The 25827-nt window shown below is 46.9% G+C and overlaps 1 protein-coding gene across 1 annotated transcript in view; it reads right to left on the reverse strand.

Moving 5' to 3' along the window:
* Window positions 1–2856: 2856 nt before the first annotated feature.
* Window positions 2857–25827, reverse strand: part of LOC135558328 (ankyrin repeat domain-containing protein 12-like) — a 47848-nt gene continuing 24877 nt past the window's right edge. The window contains 9 exon segments of the mRNA XM_064992067.1: window positions 2857–2915; window positions 5024–9525; window positions 10360–10507; window positions 10818–10960; window positions 11371–11574; window positions 13314–13376; window positions 13379–13450; window positions 21202–21358; window positions 23909–24045. Of these exon segments, the coding sequence (XP_064848139.1) occupies window positions 2865–2915; window positions 5024–9525; window positions 10360–10507; window positions 10818–10960; window positions 11371–11574; window positions 13314–13376; window positions 13379–13450; window positions 21202–21358; window positions 23909–23986 (5418 nt within the window). The 5' untranslated portion in view covers window positions 23987–24045 and the 3' untranslated portion in view covers window positions 2857–2864.

A 25827-nucleotide genomic window follows, 5' to 3' on the forward strand; every position in this document is an offset into this window, starting at 1 on the left:
ATTATGGATCAGACCGTTTTGCCAATGGATGAATACATTCTGTTAAACCATTATGGATCGAGAAGTACTAAACCATTATGGATCGGAAATAGAGGGTCCAATTATGGATCAGCTCTCGGTTCTGTTAAACCAAATGGATCCGATATGTAGCTGTTAAACCATTATGGATCTGCACCAGAAACCATTATGGATCCAGGACGAAAACATTATGGATCCACCGGTTCTGTTAAACCATTATGGATTGAGTATTTGTTAAACCATTATGGATCCAGACATTAGTTTTACTGCTGCAAGAAGGGCCACGTTCTGTTAAACAGAGACCAAGCTTCTGTTAAACCATTATGGATCCAGAGTTTATCTGTTAAACCATTATGGATCCAGAGCGGGCAGCGTTACTCACGGTTCTGTTCATTATGGATCAAAACCATTATGGATCCAGGACATAAACCATTATGGATCAGAGGGGCGTTGGTTCTGTTAAACCATTATGGATCCCCATTATGGGCAGACGGTTCTGTTAAACCATTATGGATCTCCCTACGGTTCTGTTAAACCATTATGGATCAGACGGGCATCGATAATTATGGATCAGACGTTACGGTTCTGTTAAACCATTATGGATCAGGCGGGCAGCGTTCTGTTAAAACCATTATGGATCAGAACGGGCGCTGTTAAACCATTATGGATCGGTTCTTCTGTTAAACCATTATGGATCAGAGCGGGCAGCGTATGGATGTTAAACCATTATGATCAGAACGGGCAGCGTTACGGTTCTGTTAAACCATTATGGATCAGAACGGGCAGCGTTCGGTTCTGTTAAACCATTATGGATCAGAACGGGCAGCGTGCAGTTCTGTTTAAACCATTACGGATCCAGATCACGGGCAGCGTTCTGTTAAACCATTATCAGGATCAAACCATTACGGATCCAGAGCGGGCAGCGTTACGGTTCTGTTAAACCATTAGGGATCAGAACGGGCAGCGTTACGGTTCTGTTAAACCATTATGGATCAGAACGGGCAGCGTTAGTTACTGTGTTAGCTGGAAATCACTGAGTGTTTGCGTCATGACAAAAAATATTAAAAATACAACTGCTGTCAGCAAAGGGATTTATAAATCCATTCGATTAGTTGATTGATGCCAACTTAGGAATTCTACATGATTTTAGTTTAAATAAATGTGATCTATTGATTGGTCGATACCAACTTACTGATTATACATTATAAATACATGTGACGGTTTGATACAAACTTACTGATTCTACAGTACGTGACATCATGCCACTTGCCTGGGCATCCTGCGGCATGTTGTACACCTCGGCGTCCAATAGCACGGTGCACGCACTAAACGGGAGCGTCTGATTGGCTAGTGTTCTGGCAGCCCGGTAGTGAACTCGTAACACTTCCTGTTCGTTGGAAACAATTAACTTTTCCTGGAAGAGAGAAGAAGAGAAGAGTAGAGTTGGACGAGAATAAGGAGTGGAGGAAAAGGGTGGAGTTGAGTTAGACGAGAAGAAGGAGTGGAGGAAAAGGATGGAGTTGAGTTAGACTAGAATAAGGAGTGGAGGAAAAGGGTGGAGTTGGTTAGTTGGAGGAAAAGGGTGGAGTTGAGTTAGACGAATAAGGAGTGGAGTGGAGGAAAAGGGGGTGGAGTTGAGTTAGACTAGAATAAGGAGTGGAGGAAAAGGGTGGAGTTAGACTAGAATAAGGAGTGGAGGAAAAGGGTGGAGTTAGACTAGAATAAGGAGTGGAGGAAAAGGATGGAGTTAGACTAGAATAAGGAGTGGAGGAAAAGGATGGAGTTAGACTAGAATAAGGAGTGGAGGAAAAGGATGGAGTTAGACTAGAATAAGGAGTGGATGAAAAGGGTGGAGTTAGACTAGAATAAGGAGTGGATGAAAAGGGTGGAGTTGAGTTCAATAGTTGAGACCGATGAAAGCGTCTCCTACTTGTATTTGTAACGTCAAACAGTATTTCAGCGTAAATAACAGTTCCTAAATAAGTACAATCAAGCTATAAAAAGGAAAATTAAATAGGACAGAGTTTAAATTCACTCCACATACCCGTTCAATGCTGTGTTGCAAGCGTAGCTTCATACGAACAACTTCCTGTTGTTTAAACATCTCCTTCAGTTGGTCCGGTAGAGACGGAGGGGAGTTATCTGTTAAGAGACAAATTAATATAAACATTACAAACAGTTCAACATCATGAAACATTTGAAGATTGTTTAATAAGACCCTTTAATGCATGAGTGTCTTGAGTGGAGGACATTAGCGATAAAGAAACATTCAATGGGAAAAGAGAGGAGATCCAAGAGAGGACAGATCCGATCCAAGAGGACAGATCCGATCCAAGAGAGGACAGATCCGATCAAAGAGAGGACAGATCCGATCAAAGAGAGGACAGATCCGATCAAAGAGAGGACAGATCCGATCAAAGAGAGGACAGATCCGATCCAAGAGAGGACAGATCCGATCCAAGAGAGGACAGATCCGATCCAAGAGAGGACAGATCCGATCCAAGAGAGGACAGAGGAGATAAAATAATAAAACACAGGAGTGTAGATGCTCTCTTAAGTGTCAATAGAGATTTTCGGTCAAGGAGTACCGAACCCTTTAATGATCAAACTCCAGACTCACAGTTGGAATACAGAGTTTGCCGAAGGGGTTCCCGTCGAGCAGGTACGATCCTGTAAACGTCACGTATTCGTCGTAATACTGCGGCGGCTGGGGGATGACGCTCAGCAGCACTTTGCGGTTCTCCTCGATCTTCTTGCGGATGTGCAGGAACTCGTAGTAAGGGTTGGCCCTCTCCGTCTGGAGGAGGCGTACGGCTGGACGGTACGGTCTAGAGGAGGCTCCAGCTTCAGAGAGTCAACGATGGACGCCAGGTAGACGGCTGAGGCTTCTCCATCCCCTGAGCAAAGACGTACGGTAAGGCTAGACATACGGATAGGTAAGGACATACGGTAGGTAGGCTAGAGGAGGGAAGGTAGGCTAGAGGAGGCATACGGTCAGGTAGGCTAGGTAGGAGGGTGAGGTATAGAGGGAGACGTACGGTAAGGTAGGCTCGTACGGTAGGTAGGCTAGGTAGAGGAGGTGAGGCGTACGGTCAGGTAGGCTAGAGGAGGTACGGTAAGGTAGGCTAGGGGGGAGGCAGGTAGGCGTACGAGGAGGCGTACGGTAAGGTAGGCTACGGTAGGTAGGCGAGGAGGCGGGTAAGGTAGGCTAGGTAGGAGGGGAGCATACGGTAAGGTAGGCATAGGTAAGGTAGGGGAGGCGTACGGTAAGGTAGGCTAGGGAGGGGAGGCGTACGGTAAGGTAGGGGAGGGGAGGCGTACGGTAAGGCTAGGGGGGAGGGGTACGGTAAGGTAGGCTAGAGGCACGGTAAGGTAGGGAGGTGAGGCATACGGTAAGGTAGGGGAGGAGGCATACGGTAAGGTAGGCTAGAGGATACGGTAAGGTAGGGGAGGCATACGGTAAGGTAGGGGGAGGCGTACGGTAAGGTAGGGGAGGCGAGGCATACGGTAAGGTAGGCTAGAGGAGGCATACGGTAAGGTAGGGGAGGGAGGCATACGGTGTAGGGGAGGCGAGGCGTACGGTAAGGTAGGCTACGGTAGGTAGGGGAGGGCATACGGTAAGGTAGGGGTCAGGTAGGCTACGGTAAGGTAGGGAGGAGGCATACGGTAAGGTAGGGGAGGGAGGCGGTAAGGTAGGCTAGGTAAGGTAGGGCGTACGGCGGCTAGGGGGGGAGCATACGGTAAGGTAGGCTAGGTAGGTAGGGGAGGCGTACGGTAAGGGGAGGCGAGGCTAGGAGGAGGGGAGGCGGTAAGGTAGGGGAGGCATACGGTAAGGTAGGGGTAGGAGGGGAGGCATACGGTAAGGTAGGGAGAGGTAAGGTAGGGGAGGGGAGGCATACGGTAAGGAGGGGAGGCGAGGCATACGGTAAGGTAGGGGAGGGGAGGCATACGGTAAGGTAGGGGAGGCATACGGTAAGGTAGGGGAGGCATACGGTAAGGTAGGGGAGGCATACGGTAAGGTAGGGGAGGCGGGCATACGGTAAGGTAGGGGAGGCGATACGGTAAGGTAGGGGAGGGGGGCATACGGTAAGGTAGGGGAGGCATACGGTAAGGTAGGGGGAGGCATACGGTAAGGTAGGGGAGGCGAGGCATAGGGGGAGGGCGAGGCATACGGTAGGTAGGGGAGGCATACGGTAAGGTAGGGGAGGGGAGGTAAGGTAGGGGGGCGAGGCATACGGTAAGGTAGGGGAGGGGAGGTAGGGGAGGCATACGGTAAGGTAGGGGGAGGAGGTGGAGGGGAGGGGGAGGCATACGGTAAGGGAGGCATAGGGGAGGGGAGGCATAGGGGAGGCGGTACGGTAGGTAGGGGAGGCATACGGTAAGGTATACGGTAAGGTAGGGGAGGCATACGGTAAGGTAGGGGGCATACGGTAAGGTAGGGGAGGCATACGGTAAGGTAGGAGGCATACGGTAAGGAGGGTAGGGGAGGTGGGGAGGCATACGGTAAGGTAGGGGAGGCATACGGTGGTAGGGGAGGCATACGGTAAGGTAGGGGAGGTGAGGCATACGGTAAGGTAGGGGGGGAGGCATACGGTAAGGTAGGGGAGGCATACGGTAAGGTAGGGGAGGGAGGTAGGGGAGGCATACGGTAAGGTAGGGGAGGCATACATACGGTAAGGTACGGTAAGGTAGGGGAGGCATACGGTGAGGGGAGGCATACGGTAGGGGAGGCATACGGTAAGGTAGGGGAGGCATACGGTAAGGTAGGGGAGGCATACGGTAAGGTAGGGGAGGCATACGGTAAGGTAGAGGAGCTAAAACTTTATTGTTACCAAGAGAAGTTAAAATATATATATCCAGTATCCCCTGCTTTACTAAATCTACCACTCCATTCTCTCTCTTCTTCCTGTCCACTTCCTCCCCCTCCTAAACCCCATTCTCTCTCAGCCATACACCCATCCCTCTATTCCTCCCTCACCTCCAACCTCTCCCCCAGAGAACCCACCTGTTGTGTGCTGCCTCCGGCCTCGTTTGAGGTAGACATCCTTGGCATTTTCCTCTTCCTGGGGTGGGTCTGCTGGAGGTCCTGGTCCTCTTCCATGGTTACGGAGTGGACCTTGGCCTTAGCCCCGGAGGAGTCAGAGTCTCTGTCCCCAGACTGGGGGGAAGAGCTAGCAGAAAACCCACTGCAGCTGTAACTACCACTACTACCACTCTGGTCTGTCTGCGAGCCTTGCTGGAAGTTACTAAACTGTCCAGAAGCACTGGACAGTGTCTGTCCTTCTGACCTCTCCTCAGAGGTAGAAGCCACTACCATTGGCTCTGGGCATGGCTCTAATTTCACCTCAGGGCCGGTGACCATATTACTGCCCTCTGACGAAGACCGACAACCAGTCCTTCCTGTTGACATGACCTCAGGACCTCTGCTCTTCTCCAATGTGTTGTCAGGTGTGTCAGGAGTTTCTTCCGATTTGTGTTCAAGGCACGGCCATCGCGACACAGTAGATAGTGTATGCTGGCTAGCATGATCGTTTGTCCCCGGTTGAGGATCGCTGGAGTCGACAACGTCACTGGAGAATCTGGATTGCTTACAATCCTGAAAGCTTGCGTCAGTGTCCATGTCCTCTTGAGATTCATTGGTTCTACTCTGCACAGATTCCTCTGTACTAACACTGCTGGTGGAGGCTACTGGGTTGTCCATCGCTCCTGGTCGAGACGCTCCTAACACACTGTCAAGGCTCTCTACAGCTGCTCTGTTTTCAGAGCTGCTGGCTGCACTCTCAACCGGAGTTGTATCTTTAGGATCAAGAGCCAAATCTCCACCAATCTCTGTCTTCGTCTGCTGTGAGGTCACCGTACTGGTGTTTGGAAGGGTTTCCCGTGACTGGCTAGCAGAGAGAGATGAGGTGGTTTCGTTGCTGGAGAACGGCAGTTGACAGGATAGAGAAGATAATGTCAGCAGTGGCGTCATGTCCTCAGAGGACAGGTCTTTCGTGCTACAGTCGGGCGCCGCAGTGGAGGTCTCAATGGGGATACACTGGACGTCCCGTATTAGGAGAGGATCAGAGGTGGAAGAAAACCCTCTCTGTTCTGGCGTAGCTAGCTGTTGAACACTAGCCTGTTGAAGTGTTGAGGAGTCCTTTACAAGAGGATCTCTGGTGTTGGACACTTGAGGTGGAAGATGGACACCTGAAGCGGTGTTCCCTTCACTCTCAGTGTTGAGATCTGCATCGGTTCTTGGAGCAGTGTTACCTTCACTCTCAGTGTTGAGATCTGCATATGTTCTTGCATTAGGGAGATTTGGAAGCATCTGAGTAGGGCCCCTTTGACTCTGGCTCTCCTCCACATCTGCACAGGTTTCTGAAGGAAGCTGAAAACCTGAAGGCTCTTCATTTGGTTGAGCAGCAGGCACCACGCTGGCCTTTGACAGAGTTTCAAAATGTTTACCTGCCGTCGCAGAGTTTGCTTCCTCGTCCAGAATAGCTATAAGGTAAGGGGAAGTGTGTCGGCTCTGCAGCGGAGTCCTGTTACCTTGAGCTGAGTCTGGAAGACCGTTGTGGTCTTTGTCATGAACGGCAGGTGATCTAGACTGTGAGAGGAGGGAAGACAGTAGGAAACGCGGCTGAGAGTCCTGGGAGGCATCCAGGGTCATATCCGAGTCGTACTCTACGGGTCTCGGCGTCAACATGGTTGCCTGACAGGAGTCCTCAGAACTGGCCATGGGGAACATGGACATGGACATGAGACCCGACCGCTCGCTCTCCGGCCTGGGGGACCTGCTCAAGCTGTTCTCAATACCAGCCATCAACTTCCCACTGAGGGAGGAGAGTGTTTTCCCGTCTAGGGACATGGTCCTGGAGCTGGTGCTCTCCTTTATAGGTTTGTCGCCAGAGCCTTCGGAGCTCTTGGAGCGAAGCAGTTCTTTGCTCGAACACTGTTCTCCAGATGACAAGGACATTGTCTTGGCTTTGCTTTTGAGCTTCCCTGGGTCTGTTGTCGTAGAGGGTCGTTGTTTCATCCTCTCTCTCTCCTTCTGTTTGATCTTTTCTAGATGCTTCCGGTGCCACTGTTCAATCTCCTGGTCCTTCAGACTCAGCATTCGTTCAAAGCTGGTCTGCCTCAGGTCCTCGTTGACCAGACGTTTCTCTTTGGGTCGCTTCTCTTCCCGGGTGGCAGGCGAGGCTTTAGCTTTGGACCTGTTGTCTCGGTCAGTCTCAGTCTCGTTGGATTTGGTCTTACAGGCCTTGCTACCCTCCTTGGAACGGTCCTTGTCGCTCTTGTGACGATCTTTGTCTCGATCTCTGTGCCGGTCAAAGTCTCTGGATTCTCGGTCTCTTCGGTCTCTGTCTTTCTCTGGCGTTTTCAGGACCTCCTCCTTTAGCAGTTTTGCTGGTGTGGTCTTGCCACTTTCAGATACACCTTTCTTCTCCTCCAAGGGGAGCTTCAGGTTAGAGCTGGAGGAAGATGAAGAGCAGTCTTTAGATTTTTCCCTTTTCTTCTTATCCCAGTCTTTGTCTTTCTCCTTAGCACGATCCAATTTACTTTGATCAGTGCATTTCTCTGAAGGTGGTTTTCCTTTGTTATCCCAGCCTATCCTATCTTTGTCTCTGTACTCCCTCTCCTGTCTCTCCCTCTCGCTCTTCTTATCGGGCTTCTCTTTGCTCTTCTTGTCCTTGCTCTCTTCGTGTTTTTTTGTCGTGGACAAGGCTCTGAGCTTTTCACTCTCTTTGTGGTTCTTGTCACCAGGGGACAAATGAGATGAGCCAGACACCATCCTCTCCTTCTCCCTCCAGCGATCCATGGAATTTTGCGAATTCTCTGATTTCTCCAGGTGCTCCATCTTAACCTTCTTCTCCTTATCGGGATTCTTTTTATCAGTCTCCCGTTCTTTTACAGAAGGCCTCCTGTCAGATTTGTCCCGCTGGTCTTTCTCAGAGGCATCCAGTCGGGCTAGATCAGCCGTAGACATGGTCTCCGTTAGCGGTTTATCATCCGGTTCATCTTTCACGCTTGTAGTGTTATGCTGCGTCTCCTCAGGAAGAGAGATAGTCAGTCCAGAGGTGGAGCTCTCTGTCCTCTCCTCACGCTCAATGGGCTTCCCATCTTTTCCTCCTTTCTCTTTACAGACAGCAGAGGTTTCCTTCCCTTCCTTCTTCAACACCTTGTCTTTATCCTTCTCTTGCACCTCTCTCAGCCTCGTCTCCTTGCCGATGCTCGAGGGGTATATTTCTTTCGTCCCCTTCTCTCCCGTCACAGGAGAGCCGTCCTCCCTCTCGGTCTCCGTTTTCCCTGGAGGCGGAGGTTCGTCATCATTGAAGAAGTTCTCTTTCCAGAACTCCCTGTCGAACTCCTGGTTCTTTTGGCCGTCCTTCCTGCCGCCCTCCTTCTGCCGGAGGCGGTTCCTCTCCCTGTCCGCCTCATACTCCCTGCAGTGGTTGTTCTTCTCCTTGTGTTTTAGTTTATGTTTTTTGACCACTTTGCCATCTTTGTCCGTCTTCCGTAAGGCACCACCGTCAGAGCTGTGGACCACGCTGCGTTCTTTATTATGCGGACTGGAGCCGCCGCCCCCGACGCTACAGTCCACGGCGACGTCCTTCTGGTGGTGCTTGCTCTTCTCCTTGTGCTTGCAGCCTTTACTACTGGAGCTCTCCATGCAGAACTCAGACTCTGGGTTGTAGTGGTTGTACTTGACACCATCTGGCGGACAGGGGCCTTCAGCAATCGAGACGCACGTCATCTTGGCATTCTCCTGTTTGAGCGGGTTGGAGGACGGCTGCTTGTCGGCCAGACCGTAGTTGAGCTTAGGGGACTTGACGGTGGCGGACAGGTGGAAAAGGTGGACGGACGAGTCGTCCTTGGGACTGAAGGAGATTTTGAACGAGTCCTCGTCCCCACAGAGTCCTCGGCTGTTCTTGTCCATGTGTGTCTCCGACACAGACACGGTGGCTACGGAAAACACCAGAGCTTTGCTGTTCTCCTTCTCGTCCTCCTGGTTCTCCTTGTTCTTGCTCTGGTTCTTGTTCTTTTTCTTGACTTTGCTGCTTTTGTCTTTCTGTTCGGAAGTCGTGAGGCTGCAGAGGTTTTCTTTCTTAGTCCTGCTGGCGTCTGACGCCTTGTGTCCCTCAGAGCCGTTGGAGCATGTCGGAGAGCTCCTTCTCTCTGTTGGCATCTCCATCTCGTCACTGGAACTATCCGAGCTGCAGTAGCGAACACGGGACGACGTCTTCGTCTTCTTAGACTTAGAGGACTGGACTGAGCCGCTCCCGTCCCCTTTATTGCTCTGCTTCACCAAATGATTCCTTTCCTTCTCCCTCAGCTCTCTCCGGAGGATGTGTCGATCGTTCAGGGCTTTACTCAAGTCCTCTTCGTCCTTGAACTCATACTCATCCAGGCCGGACATGGAGGATGAGGCCTTCACGGTGCTCTGCTTTCCTTCAGAGTCCTTTTCCACGTCCGAGTCATCAACGTCCACGCTGGAGGGATTCACCGACGGAGGGCCTTCTGACTCTGTAGAGAGAACATAAGGAAAATAGAGGAATTAAAATTGTGTTTGATTGCCAGTGTTTGTATAGTGTTGAGGAACACAATTACAACCTTGTTTTTAAATTAAGTTTAATTAAAAAAAGGTAAATTACCATATGCAAGCAAATATAACAAATGAGAGATCTATAACACCTTTATTTTCGAAATCACAAAATAGAATCAACTTTTTTTAAATACGATAAAAAAGCCACCTAATGGCAAAGATACAACTCTACACAACACCCTACCTGTGGGGGGGCTATCCTCTACAGGACACCCTACCCGAGGGGCTATCCCCTACCCGAGGGGCTATCCCCTACCCGAGGGGCTATCCCCTACCCGAGGGGCTATCCCCTACACGACACCCTACCCGAGGGGCTATCCCCTACACGACACCCTACCCGAGGGGCTATCCCCTAGGACCCCTAACCAGGGGCTATCCCCAGGACACCCTACCCGAGGGGCTATCCCCTACCACCCTAGGGGCTATCCCCTACAGGACACCCTACCCGAGGGGCTATCCCCTACAGGACACCCTACCCGAGGGGCTATCCCCTACACGACACCCTACCCGAGGGGCTATCCCCTACACGACACCCTACCCGAGGGGCTATCCCCTACAGGACACCCTACCCGAGGGGCTATCCCCTACAGGACACCCTACCCGAGGGGCTATCCTCTACAGGACACCCTACCCGAGGGGCTATCCTCTACAGGACACCCTACCTGAGGGGCTATCCTCTACAGGACACCCTACCTGAGGGGCTATTCTCTACAGGACACCCTACCCGAGGGGCTATCCTCTACAGGACACCCTACCTGAGGGGCTATCCTCTGGGTCTGAGAGGGGCACCTCTCCCTTTAGGAGGAGCTCCAGCGCCTGAGAATCAGCTACGTCTACAGGCCGCTCCCCTCGCTTGTTGGCCTGGAACGCGTTTCCTCCGTGTGTCAGCAGCAGCTTCACAATCTAGACGGAAGAGAATTGGACAAGTGGTTAATGAACCCGTTATGGTCCTGAATGAACAGATAATTGTGACAATGGGTTTAGGACAAGAAATATACACCTGCATTGCTTGCTGTTTGGGGGTTTAGGCTGGGTTTCTGTACAGCACTTTGTAAATAAATGTGATTTTCAATTTGAAATATAGAAAAATGACGTGTTTTCTTTAGACCAAGTTGTACATTCGTTACTCGATGGTTAGTTGACGGAGTGAGTCAGTTAACGTAATCCTGGTTATAGAGCGAGCGAGCGGCGCAGGGAGGGAAGTGAACCTTACATCTGTGTGTCCGCTGCTGGAGGCATCGTGGAGTGGCGTGTCGTCATCCAGACCCTGAGTGTTGACTTCCGCTCCGGCTGCAATCAGAACCTTGGCCACGTCGAAGAAACCAAGGTTACACGCCTCGTGAAGGGGCGTCCAGCCTGACAGAGGATGCATTTTTAAAATGGTAATAACATAATCATCATACTATTTTTTTCTATTTAACTAGGTAAGTCAGTTAAGAACTAATTCTTATTTACAATGACGGCCAATCAGGTTAACCGCCTTGTTCAGGGGCAGAAGGACAGATTTTTACCTGGTCAGTTCGGGGATTCGATCCAGCAACCTTTCGGTTACTAGTCCAACGCTCTTACCACTAGGCTACCCTGCCACCCCAAACTACACAGTACTAACGTATGAAATACTTGATTCATTGTTTCTACGGGACACATTTAAACAAAGTACTACTGTACAACGCAACATTGAGTATGAGCTGAATCCTCAACAGTTCAGCAAATCTCTGCACTATAAAAGACCCTTATCGTTGTATCAAGGCCAGGTGTTCTTTTACCCGCGAAGTCTTTAATGTTGACGTCAGCTCCGAGGCTGATAAGCTCCTTGACCTGTTTGGCATCCCCTCGTATGGCGGCCATGTGTAGCGGCGTCTCGCCACGCTCGTTCCTCTTGTTCACCTTGTCCCTCGCTCTGGAGGCCGTGCTGCTGGGGACTTTCTTCTGCACCGGGGGGGCCTGGGACGGGTGGCTAGGGGTCGAGTCTGAGGGGGAGGGAGGGGAGAGAGAGAGTCAAAAGACTAGAGATGATCTAACACTCAACCAAAACAAATACTGAGTCCTTACCACATCCCTATGGTTGATACGAGGATACAGGAGAGAGGGTTACCAGATCCCTAGAGGTTGATACGAGGATAGAGGAGAGAGGGACGGGTGGCTAGGGGTGAGTCTGAGAGGGAGGGAGGGGGAGAGAGAGAGTCAAAAGACTAGAGATGATCTAACCTGGGCCTGTAACTGTCCCTACCACATCCCTATAGGTTGAGGGCCATCTGATACAGGAGACAGGGTAGCCAAACAGGAGATTAACCGAGGGAGGGTGAGAGAGAGACTCCTTCTTGACTTTCTTCTTATCCGGGTCTTTATCTACAGGGGACAGGGTTAGCCTTAAAGACAAGATGATCAACACTCAACCTTAAACACACCCCTTACCCATCCTCTATATAGTGCACCTGGATACACTATGGAGCCTGGCCAAATGTAGCGCACTATATTAGTGGGACAGGGTGCCATATAGGACACAGCCAAGATCATGATCAAGAGAGACACAACAGGTGACCCAGTGGTCCCCCCCCCAACCTCACTCACACTATCACGCGCAAAAAAACAACAAACTGTTAGTAAGTAGAGGGGGGGAAAGAAAACCATTCTTTGTAGTCGGCAAAGTGCTCCTTGCCCCCCCCCCCGTATCACTAATAATAGGATCAGGTCAACAAAATACAGACCTGTATGACGTGAGCTAGCTAGCAAGCCAGAGAGAGCAGACAGACAGGGAGGAGGAAGCCAGAGAGAGCAGACAGACAGGGAGGAGGAAGCCAGGGAGAGCAGACAGACAGGGAGGAGGAAGCCAGAGAGAGCAGACAGACAGGGAGGAGGAAGCCAGAGAGAGCAGACAGACAGGGAGGAGGAAGCCAGAGAGAGCAGACAGACAGGGAGGAGGAAGCCAGAGAGAGCAGACAGACAGGGAGGAGGAAGCCAGAGAGAGCAGACAGACAGGGAGGGAGGAGAGAGACCAGGGAGGAGGAGAGAGAGCAGACAGACAGGGAGGAGGAAGCCAGAGAGAGCAGACAGGGAGGAGGAAGCCAGAGAGCAGACAGGGAGAACAGGTCACGTGCTCATGTGTGTTTACAGTGTAGCACAGCAGCGTGGGTTAGACCTGGCATGATACAACTTGATGTGATCCCGGACAAGACACACACCACATGTGTTTACAGCACAGCATGTGTGTTTACAGCGTAGCAGATAGTGTGGCCTACAAGCTGCTGAAGTCACTACGGCGAGACAAGACACCTACACACACATGTCTAGAGGACCCAGGCCGAAGATGTGACAGTACCTGCTGAGTACATCCTGCAGGGAGTCACTAAGATCCCTCAGACTCTCCCCAGGACTCAGTGGACTGGTCTGGGACTGAGAGATCTAGGAGGAGAGATAGAGAGAGGGATGGAGGAGGAGAGAGAGGAGGGAGAGTGGAGGGTAGGAGGAGAGAGAGAGGGTAGGAGGAGAGAGAGAGGAGGGTAGGAGAGGGAGAGAGAGAGGGTAGGAGAGGAGAGGAGAGGGAGGGGAGGGGGAGGAGAGAGAGGGAGAGAGGAGGAGAGAGGGAGGGAGGAGTAGGAGGAGAGAGAGGGAGGAGGAGAGAGAGGGTAGGAGGAGAGAGAGAGGGTAGGAGGGGAGGAGGAGAGAGGGTAGGAGGAGAGAGAGAGAGAGGGGATGAATGTGTTCTGACCTGGGCTGTTGTCCCTGGCCGTCATCTGCATCAGGAGGGCCATCTGGAGGCTCCGAGGGAGGGAAACAGGAGATTAACCGGGGCCTTCTTACCCCCAGACTCCTTCTTGACTTTCTTCTTATCCGGACCATCTTTATCTACAGGGGACAGGGTTAGAGAGACAAATACACACCTCTCCAAAACACACCCCCAATTGCACCCTATTCTCTATATAGTGCACCTGAGCACTATGGAGCCTGGCCAAATGTAGCGCACTATATTAGTGGGACAGGGTGCCATATAGGACACAGCCAAGATCAACAACAGGTGACGCAACAGGTGACCCAGTGGTCCCCCCCAGAGAGATCTCTCTATCAGGCAGAACAACAAACTGTTAGTAAGTAGAGGGGGGGCAAAGAGAGGGACCATTCTTTGTAGTCGGCAAAGTGAGTTGCCCCCCAGTAGGATAATAGGATCAGGTCAGACAAAATACAGACCTGTATGACGTGAGCTAGCTAGCAAGCCAGAGAGGGAGCAGACAGACAGGGAGGAGGAAGCCAGAGAGAGCAGACAGACAGGGAGGAGGAAGCCAGGGAGAGCAGACAGGAGAGGGAGGAGGAAGCCAGGGAGAGCAGACAGACAGGGAGGAGGAAGCCAGAGAGAGCAGACAGACAGGGAGGAGGAAGCCAGAGAGAGACAGACAGGGAGGAGGAAGCCAGGGAGAGCAGACAGACAGGGAGGAGGAAGCCAGAGAGGACAGACAGGGAGGAGGAAGCCAGAGAGAGGAGACAGGGAGAGGAGAGAAACCAGAGAGAGCAGACAGACAGGGAGGAAGAGAGAGAGGAGAGGGACAGGGAGGAGGAAGCCAGAGAGCAGACAGGGAGAACAGGTCACGTGCTCATGTGTGTTTACAGTGTAAGCACAGCATTAACCTGGCATGATACAACTTTCTGATCCCAAAAACACTCCTTCACACAAAACACAAGACGATCAGTGATGAAGGGCTGCAAGCTGCCATGTTGGCAGACAAGTTACCTCCACGTCTAGAGGACCCAGGCCTTTGGATCATAAACATATGTTTTATAAAGTACACACCATCACAATAAATCCATTTATTTACTGGTCTGGGACTGACTCATCTAAAGAAGCACGATGGAGGAAGAAAATGTTTTTCAGAAGAACAGAATATAGGGAGAGTAGAGTCAGTCTACTGTGTGTTATCAGACCATAGACGCTGTGTGTTATCTGACCATAGACGCTGTGTGTTATCTGACCATAGACGAGAGTGTGTTATCTGACCATAGGGTGTTTATCTGACCATAGAGGGTGTTTATCTGACCATAGACGCTGTGTGTTATCTGACCATAGACGCTGTGTGTTATCTGACCATAGGGAGACCATAGGAGTGTGTTATCTGACCATAGACGCTGTGTGTTATCTGACCATAGACGCTGTGTGTTATCTGACCATAGACGCTGTGTGTTATCTGACCATAGACGCTGTGTGTTATCTGACCATAGGGAGATCTGACCATAGACGCTGTGTGTTATCTGACCATAGGACGCTGTGTGTTATCTGACCATAGACGCTGTGTGTTATCTGACCATAACACAAGACTGTGTGTTGATCTGACCATAGACGTTGTGTGTTATCTGACCACGCTGATCTGACCATAGCGCTGTGTGTTATCTGACCATATGCTTTATAAAGTTATCTGACCATAGACATCTGACCATAGACGCTGTGTGTTATCTGACCATAGACGCTGTGTTTATCTGACCATAACAGAATGTATGTTATCTGTCTACTGTGTGTTATCAGACTAGACGCTGTGTGTTATCTGACCATAGACGCTGTGTGTTATCTGACTAGACGCTGTGTGTTATCTGACCATAGACGCTGTGTGTTATCTGACCATAGACGCTGTGTGTTATCCGACCAAGACGCTGTGTGTTATCTGACCATCTGACGCTGTGTGTTATCTGACCATAGACGCTGTGTGTTATCTGACCATAGACGCTGTGTGTTATCTGACCATAGACGCTGTGTGTTATCTGACCATAGACGCTGTGTGTTATCTGACCATAGACGCTGTGTGTTATCTGACCATAGGCAAGTGTGTTATCTGACCATAGACGCTGTGTGTTATCTGACCATAGACGCTGTGTGTTATCTGACCATAGACGCTGTGTGTTATCTGACTAGACGCTGTGTGTTATCTGACCATAGACGCTGTGTGTTATCTGACCATGTGTGTTATCTGACCATAGCTGTGTGTTAGACGCTGTGTGTTATCTGACCATAGACGCTGTGTGTTATCTGACTAGACGAAAGTGTGTTATCTGACCATAGACTAGATAGATACTGTATGTTATCTGGCTATAGATATAAGCATTTAAGACCCAAGCATTTATTTGATATGATTTTTCAATAAGAGGAATATATTTGAATTTCACTAAATGAAATAGAAAATATATCATTCTGGAGCGAGTGATGTTGAGCGTAGTGATCACCTGAAACAGATCCTGGCAACTTTAGTTGTGAATGATACAAACCATAGAAATCTAATTGTATTTTTTTTAACCTTTATTTAACTAGGCAAGTCAGTTAAGAACAAATTCTTATTTACAATGACAGACTTAGGAACAGGGAGGGGGGAGAACGACTAATTTGTACCTTGTCAGCTCGGGGGATTCGAACTTGCAACCTTTGGGTAACTAGTCCAATGCGCTAACCACTAGGCTACGCTGCCCCCCCCATATGGGCTGCATGACGCGACTATCGGCTATTGATTTGAGAAAGTCGATTAAATAAAACATTTAATAAAAAACATAATCAGCCAGGTAGACGACTCCGGTTTTATATCCATCAAAACTCTCCCCTCCGCCGAGGAGCCGGCAGCCTCTTGCAGACCTACACGTGATTATTCCACCCAAACTCTGTATGCTATTGGCTCTCCAACCCTGTTCCTGCAGCTACACAGTGCTGCTATTGGGTGGTAACTCCAACCCTGTTCCTGCAGCTACACAGTGCTGCTATTGGGAAACCAACTGAAATCTGTTCGGGAACATGGATAGTAACAACGTTTTCACAACAAAATATATATTTAATTAAACTGTGGACGGCCTCTTTCTCTGCGCGCTCGAGAAATTAACGAAGGACAGGAGAAGGATATAGAAACGCGCTGAGAGATTCTGTAGCTAAAAAAAAAAAGGTAATGTAGCTATTAATAAGAAAAATATTTGTTAAAAATAAATCAATAAAATGCCCCATTACTAGGCTATTTAAAAAATAAATGTCACTATAAATTGTAGGACAAATCTGTACGCCTGCCCTATCAGAGAAATCAACAGCATCGCCAAGGCCAATAAGTTCTCTCCCAGACAGAATGTTTAAAGCATAGCATGGAGGTGGTAACCAGTCCATCCAACATAATAATACAGTCTACAATAGGCTAGACTAATTATGCACTAACTAATTGAGCACTAACGACCCCCGGGTCCTAATGGCCTGGTACTCAGCACTAACGACCCCGGGTCCTAATGGCCTGGTACTCAGCACGACCCCCGGGTCCTAATGGCCTGGTACTCAGCACTAACGACCCCGGGTCCTAATGGCCTGGTACTCAGCACTCCTAATGGCCTGACCCCGACCCCCGGGTCCTAATGGCCTGGTACTCAGCACTAACGACCCCGGGTCCTAATGTCCTGGTACTCAGCACTAACGACCCCGGGTCCTAATGGCCTGGTACTCAGCACTAACGACCCCGGGTCTCAATGTCCCCGGGTCCTAATGGGTACTCAGCACTCAACGACCCCGGGTCCTAATGTCCTGGTACTCAGCACTCAGCACTAATGACCCCGGGTCCTAATGTCCTGGTACTCAGCACTAATGACCCCCGGGTCCTAATGTCCTGGTACTCAGCACTAACGACCCCCGGGTCCTAATGTCCTGGTACTCAGCACTAACGACCCCCGGGTCCTAATGTCCTGGTACTCAGCACTAATGACCGCCGGGCCCTAATGGCCTGGTACTCACCTCTCTTATGCACTCTGGATTACATAACTAAACTATTTGGTAGAAGGTGGCTGGCCGAACAGACAAGTGACACGACAAGTCTATTTTGCTTGCACTAGTCCGCATGTACATGTGCATTTGCTGGCCACAACAACAAATAAACCAAGGCAAGCATCACACAGCTCTTCTCCCTGAAGTGGCTGAATTAATGAAGGTGGTGCAGGGCTCATACTGGTGTTCGCTTTCTGCCAGGTTTGAGAAGTCAAAAGCCCATTGGATGAGTTATTTGTATAGCTGCAACCATTTTGATTTCCTTGCATTCCCACCCCCCACCCCTCTCCATTACGGTTCTTCCTTCAGACAAACATCCGTCAAAAAAAAAGTGTGTTCATTTGCACAATGTCTCTCGTTCAAATTCGCTTGTAAAATGTCCAAACTAAAAACCATTTCGGTAGCTCCTTCAGTCCCGTGAAACGGTATTTGCCCCTTTTCTAGTTCTCTACTTTTGCATCTTTTTGATACAGAATGTTATCAGATTTTCAACCAAAACTTAATATTCGATAAAAGGGAACCTGAGTGAACAAGTAACACAACAATACATACTTGTTTAATAAACAAAGTTATGCAACACCCAATTCCCCCAGTGTGAAAAACTATTGTCCCCTTTACATTCAGTAACTGGTTGTGCCACCTTTTAGCAGCAATTACTCCAACCAACCACTTCCTGTAGTTGATCAGTCCACCTTTAGCTGCAAGGACTCCAACCAACCACTTCCTGTAGTTGATCAGTCCACCTTTAGCTGCAAGGACTCCAACCAACCACTTCCTGTAGTTGATCAGTCCACCTTTAGCTGCAAGGACTCCAACCAACCACTTCCTGTAGTTGATCAGGCCACCTTTAGCTGCAAGGACTCCAACCAACCACTTCCTGTAGTTGATCAGGCCACCTTTAGCTGCAAGGACTCCAACCAACCACTTCCGGTAGTTGATCAGTCCACCTTTAGCTGCAAGGACTCCAACCAACCACTTCCTGTAGTTGTTGATCAGTCCACCTTTAGCTGCAAGGACTCCAACCAACCACTTCCGGTAGTTGATCAGTCCACCTTTAGCTGCAAGGACTCCAACCAACCACTTCCGGTAGTTGATCAGTCCACCTTTAGCTGCAAGGACTCCAACCAACCACTTCCTGTAGTTGATCAGTCCACCTTTAGCTGCAAGGACTCCAACCAACCACTTCCTGTAGTTGATCAGTCCACCTTTAGCTGCAATGACTCCAACCAACCACTTCCGGTAGTTGATCAGTCCACCTTTAGCTGCAAGGACTCCAACCAACCACTTCCTGTAGTTGATCAGTCCACCTTTAGCTGCAAGGACTCCAACCAACCACTTCCTGTAGTTGTTGATCAGTCCACCTTTAAGCTGCAAGGACTCCAACCAACCACTTCCTGTAGTTGTTGATCAGTCCACCTTTAAGCTGCAAGGACTCCAACCAACCACTTCCTGTAGTTGTTGATCAGTCTCTTAAGTCGTTGTGGAGGAATTCTGGCCCACTCTTCCATGCAGAAATGCTTTAACTCAGCGACATGTGTGGGTTTTAAAGCATCAACTGCTCGTTTCAAGTCCTGCCACAACATCTCAATTGGAATTAGGTCTGGACTTTGACTTGACCGTAAAAAAAATAATAATAATTCAAATTCGTTTCTTTTTTTTGCCATTTTCATGGAGACTTGATTGTGATTTTTTATTTATTTTTTAAACATTGTCTCGCTGCGTTTTGACTCACAGACGTACGGGCCTCTGACATGTATACCGTTGACTATAGCCTATGCACTTGAAATGGCAAAATGGAAGACTTTAAAATTGAGCTTGTTTTGAGATCAAAGCAAGAGATGCACGTAGTCAATCTTGTTCATATCCTTTGCTAGTTAGGATACTCCAGTTATTATTAATTTGTGGTCAGCGAGAATGTCTCGACACCTTTCAAAAGACAGTCAGGTAGAGTATTTTTTTGTTTGTCTTAAAAAGGAGTGGTGTTGTATTTTGAGACAGGCTTGAATAGGCAAAAAGGAGCGGTGTTGTATTTTGAGACAGGCTTGAATAGGCAGAAAGTAGCATAATTTGAATAAGCCAAGTAGCCAATAGGCAGAAAGTAGCATAATTTGAATAAGCCAAGTAGCCAATAGGCAGAAAGTAGCATAATTTGAATAAGCCAAGTAGCCAATAGGCAGAAAATAGCATAATTTGAATAAGCCAAGTAGCCAATAGGCAGAAAGTAGCATAATTTGAATAAGCCAAGTAGCCAATAGGCAGAAAGTAGCATCATTTGTCTGATTCCCTGTAATAACAGGAACAATACTGTATTTTAGAAAGTGGTTTCCTGCATCAAACAACACCATTTTCAGTCCCCTCCGTGTCTGAAGGACAAGTGGATAAACAGGTTCATGTGAAGCCGTGCATGTTGTTTCTTCTTCAAATGTCTCATGGAATATATATATATATATATATATATATATATGAACACCTGCACATTGTATATTAATGATAGAACAAGCCATTTCCATGTTAACATATTATGGGATGCATGTTCTCCATTGTTTTTTAAATGGTAGGCCACTCTGGTAGGTCAACATTATGATAAAATAGCCACAGTAGTCTACTTGGCCACTTCACACCAACAGTGTTCACTGCGTTGGAAGTTGAGCAGATTTTTCAAAATGTTCAAGTTTGCGCTCAGTACACCTGAGATTTGAGATTGTACTTTTTTTTTAAGGAACACCGGCGCCGAATTTAACATCTCTCCAACAAGACAGAGCTTGAGAGGATCTGCAGAGGAGCACGGTGAGAAACTCTCCAAATACAGGTGTACCAAGCTTGTAGCGTCATACCCAAGAAGACTCAAGTCTGTAATCACTGCCAAAGGTGCTTCAACAAAGTACTGAGTAAAGGGTCTGAATACTTATGTAAATGTAATATGTTTTTGTCACTAAGGGGTATTGTGATGTCACTAAGGGGTATTGTGATGTCACTAAGGGGTATTGTGATGTCACTAAGGGGTATTGTGTTTAGATTGTTCACTCATCAAAAGTATTTAATCCATTTTAGAATAAGGCAGTAACGTAACAAAATGTGGAAAAGTCAAGGGGTCTGAATACTTTCCCAAATGCAGTGTAGGATAACCTGTATATACTACCTGTACATAGGATAACCTGTATATAGGATAACCTGTATATACTACCTGTACATAGGATAACCTGTATATACTACCTGTATATAGGATAACCTGTATATACTACCTGTATATAGGATAACCTGTATATACTACCTGTATATAGGATTACCTGTATATACTACCTGTACATAGGATAACCTGTATATACTACCTGTACATAGGATAACCTGTATATACTACCTGTACATAGGATAACCTGTATATACTACCTGTACATAGGATAACCTGTATATACTACCTGTACATAGGATAACCTGTATATACTACCTGTACATAGGATAACCTGTACATACTACCTGTATATAGGATAACCTGTATATACTACCTGTACATAGGATAACCTGTATATACTACCTGTACATAGGATAACCTGTACATACTACCTGTATATAGGATAACCTGTGTGGTAATGTGGTATATTGGCCAATATACCACGGCTAAGGGCTGTAGCCGCGTGGCGCCATGCATAAGAACAGCCCCTAGCCGTGGTATATTGGCCATATACCACACCCCTCTGGCCTTAATGCTTAATTATATATACACACACACACACATCATTCATGAAGACAAGAGGATATTTATGGAAAATTATAATAAAGATACCCCTTCGTCTTCTCACACACAGTTGCTTAGCAGCCAGGTGAGTAGCTCGTGGGTCGTTACCTGTGTCGGAGTGTCTCTCCTCGTTGCGAGGGGGGCTCATGGTGAAGGACAGTTTGCGTTTCATGGAAGACTTGGGTGGTTTTCCTTCCTTAGCCCCCAACAACTTACTCCGGTCCAGCTTCAGAGTCTTTGTGAACGGGGAAATCTTATCTTTGTTCTGGAGAAAAAGGAAAAATAAAGTATTAAGGATTTAAGTCCAAATTAAGCCAATAAAAATGTTTTGACTTATTGTATTTTCATTGTAATGTGAACGTTAAATTATTTACATTCAGAACCTACACCCATTCAGAAAGGGAGAAGTGCCTAGAGGGGGTTAGAGACCGGGGAGGGAGGGTACATGTTCAGCCCTGAGTAAACACATGTTAGAGTCACCTTTGGCAGCAATTACAGTTGTGAATCTTTCTGGGCAAGTCTCGAATAGTTTTCCACACATGGATTGTGCAACATTTGCCCATTGTTCTTTTAAACTTATTTCAATCTCTGTCAAAATTGGTTGTTGAGCGAGAAACATTTTTCAGGTCTTGCCATAGTTTTCATGTATATTTCAGTCAAAACTACTCAGGAACATTCAGTCTTCTTGGTATGTAACTCCAGTGTAGATTTGACCTTGTTTTAGGTTATTGTCCTGCTGAAAGGTGAATTCATTATCTCAGATTGATCCAGGTTTTCCTTTAGGATTTTGCCTGTGCTTAGCTCATTTCTGTTTATTTTTTATAATGACAAACTCCTCAGTAGTTTGCAATAAGGCAATACAGTTATACTGCAAAAAAATGTGTCAAAGCCAAGTCACCTTTTGTCCTGAATACAAAGTGCTGTATTGGGTTTCCATGAACATAACACAGTACCACTCCATATTTTCAAGCACAGTGGTGGCTGCATCATGTTATGGGTATGCTAGAAATGGTTAAGGACTGGGGAGTTTTTCAGGATAAAAAAAAATTAACAGAATGGAGCTTATCACAGGCAAAATCCTAGAGGAAAATCTGGGTCAGTCAGATTAATTCACCAGCAGGACAATACTTTTATTCTGTACAGGCTTCCTTCTGAACTTCTCTGGGATATGGAGTGGTATTTTGACGTCTGGATGAAAAGTGTAGCCAAAGTAAACTGCCTGCTACTCCGGCCCAGAAGATAGATTTGGATAAAAAAAAAAAACACTACAGTTTCTAAAACTGTTAAAATAATGTGTGTAAGTATAACAGAACTGAAATGGCAGGCGAAACCCCGAGGACAAACCATCCCCCCAAAAAAGGTTTTTCATCCTACCACTGATTTCAATGGCTGGCACTTTTATAATAGGGCAAAATTGTGCCTGATTGCAGTTCCTAGGGCTTCCACTAGATGTCAGTCTTTAGAGAGAGTTTCAGGAAAAATGAGGGAGAAGAAGTAGTTTTTCTAAGGACTCTCATTTTGGCTGTAGTGTTTCCATGCGCAAGGCCGAGATAGCGCGTTCTTTTTGTTAATCTCTGGTAAAGACAATAACGATTCTCAGTCTTAAATTTGATCGTTTACTTGCGTATTAGGGTACCTAAGGATTGATTATAAACATTGATTGACTTGTTTGGATAGGTTTATTGGTAAAGTTTGGGATTCATTTTGCATGCATTTTGACCGATGGAAACCGGTGGATTATTGACTGAAGTGCGCCAGCTAAACTGAGTTTATGGATATAAAGGACATTATCGAACAAAAGGACCATTTGTAATGTAACAGACCTTTTGGAGTGCCAACAGAAGATCTTCAAAAGGTAAGACATGCATTATATCGCTATTTCTGACTTTCGTGTCTCAACTCCCTGGTTGAAAATGATTTGTTATGCATTTGTGTGCCATCCTCAGATAAAAGCATGGTTTGCTTTCGCCGTAAAGCTTTTTTGAAATCTGACACCTGGATTAACAACAAGTTAAGCTGTATAACACTTGTGATTTCATGAAATATTTATACTATTTATATTTAATTTGAATTTGGCGCTCTGCCATTTCACCAAATGGTGGCCAGGTGGGACGCTACCGCCCCACCGTATCCCAAAGAAGTTATTAACCCCATAATGTCAACGTGGAATTACATTTTTACAAATGAATTAAAAATGAAAAGCTGAAATGTCTTGAGTCTATTAGTATTCAACCTCTTTTGTTAAGGCAAGCCTAAATAGTTTCAGGAGTAAAAATGTTTAACATGATGTTTGAATGACTACCTAATGTCTGTACTCCACTCATACAATTATCTGTGAAGTCCCTCAGTCGAACAGTGAATTTCAAACACTGATTCAACCAAAGACCAGGGAGGTTTTCCAATGTCTTGCAAAGTGCACAAATTGGTGGATGGGTAAAACATTTAAAAAGCAGATATTTGAATATCGCTTTGAGCATGGTGAAGTTATTAATTACACCTTGGTTGTTGGATCAATACACCCAGTCACTACAAAGACATGGGCATCCTTCCTAACTCAGTTGCTGGAGAGGAAGGAAGAACTGCTCATGGATTTCACCATGAAGCCAAAGGTGACTTTAAAACAGTTAGAGTTTCATGGCTGTGTTAGGAGAAAATTGATGGATGGAATTACTAACCTAATTGACAGTGTTAATGTGTGTAGGCCAGTGAATTTTCTCTTTCAATTTAATCCATTCTAAAATTCAGGCTGGAACACAACAAAATGTGGGAAAAGTCGAGTGGTGCGAATAGTTCCAAAAGGAACTGTATAGCATACCTTCTTCCCAACCATGGCTCCATCTCGGTCTGTCCCAGGTTTGGCCATGGTGCATTGTGCTGGTGGTGTGGACGCCATCCTGGGCGACCTCCCTCCCACCGCGTGACTAGCTACGGCCCAGCACACTCATCATGGACCTACAACAACAACGGTAAAGAAGTCAATAATCAATAATGCTACAGTGTTTTCCGTACGTACAGAGTAGCGAGCCAAATAGAAAAAGTAGCCAGCCAAGGAGATTCTGGAACAAGCTCTAGTTGTGGCCTCTGGTACGTTCTGATCCAAAATACACATCTAAATTATTCAATTCAACTTCACCTCCCAGATTGGCAAAAATCAGTTGTGATATTGTGTGGAAAGACATTACTTTACAATTCAAAATGATTGAAAAATATATGAATTCAAGTTTGTCATATCGTAAACATGTCTAGACTAACAGTGAATAGCTTACTGACGGTCCCTTCCCAACAACGCAAAGAGAAAAGAAACACAGAAGAACAATAACCTTGCTATATACACACGGGGTACCAGTACCGAGTGGATGTGGATGAGCACCAGGAAATGGAGGTAAACTAGGGCTGTCCCCCGAAAACCAAAAAAATCTTGGTCACCCGAGAGCAGTCTGTTCTTTTGACAAATCAATAGTTTTTTATATATAGACACCCTCTGAAAATGAAAGATTATACCAGAATCACTACGAATTGTTTGGCCGATATTCAATAAATTTTCCAAAATAACTGATACCGATAAATAATATTCAATATTTCTACTACAGTTACAGAGTTAACACACACGGCGGTCTAAGGCACTGCATCTCGGTGCAAGAGGCGTCACTACAGTCCCTGGTTCCAATCCAGGGTGTACCACATCCGGGCGTGATCGGGAGTCCCACAGGGCGGCACAATTGGCCCAGCGTCGTTATTTTGTTGACTTTTACATATGTCCCCATTAAAACATCACCAAAACCTGTTTCTTTCACGTACTTGCTGCGCTGTTTCATTGTTCATTTGTTCAGTTTCATTCCCCAACCAGGATTGGGTCTTTGCATGTCAAATAAGCTTGTTGACCAATCAGGACCTGAATATGACTGCACGTCACATAATAATTTAACGCTTTCATTAAATTTGACGTAGTTATTACACAACGATTACACTATCACTTGTATTTCATATGTCACAACGATTTGTCTGCTAGAATGCTGGTAAATTTGTCTCGTGCACCTACAGTACTGGTCCTAATAAAAAGCTAGCTAGCTCATGGATGTAAAACAATGTTCATCCCCAAAAACATAGCAAAATTACAATCTGTTTCAGTAGCTATAATTAGCTAACTATATAGCTAGGTGTCATCTAAAATAACCCTAATTTATAAACGCAGTTCTTATTTGATTAATGGTGGTCGGACCATCTATGTGAAGCTAGCCACAATAAGGATGAGCCACAATAGTGGACTTGCGGTTAGCCTTCAAAATAAAAGTATGTCATTGACAGAGACGCAAATGCATACAAACAGTAGAATTGTGGCATAATTGAATAGATCATGCTAAGAGGTTGGAATGTTATATAAAAGCAACAAAAAGACAATTTGTTGATTTGACAAATCTTTTGAAATCACACTGGATGTATTATACTTTAGAATTGCATTGGGGGCATCCTTATTTCACTGTACAGCCTTATCTATGGACTGTTGATCAATGACGTGGGGTATCAGTCTACTCAGTGACACCCAGAGAGCATTAGCATCGTGGCTCTTATTGTGGGACTCTGAAACCACTGAATTGAGCCACATTTATTGTCAACCTGTGTGTATTGAACACTATTCCAGAGGAAAAACAATACTGTGTGGATGTTTTGGAGTCTAACTCTGAGGAGGATGTTGGGGAAAGACCTTGGGTATTGAGTAGACTGATACCCCGTTTC

Source organism: Oncorhynchus masou, chromosome 17, assembly GCF_036934945.1.
Source record: "Oncorhynchus masou masou isolate Uvic2021 chromosome 17, UVic_Omas_1.1, whole genome shotgun sequence".
Classification (NCBI taxonomy): domain Eukaryota; kingdom Metazoa; phylum Chordata; class Actinopteri; order Salmoniformes; family Salmonidae; genus Oncorhynchus; species Oncorhynchus masou.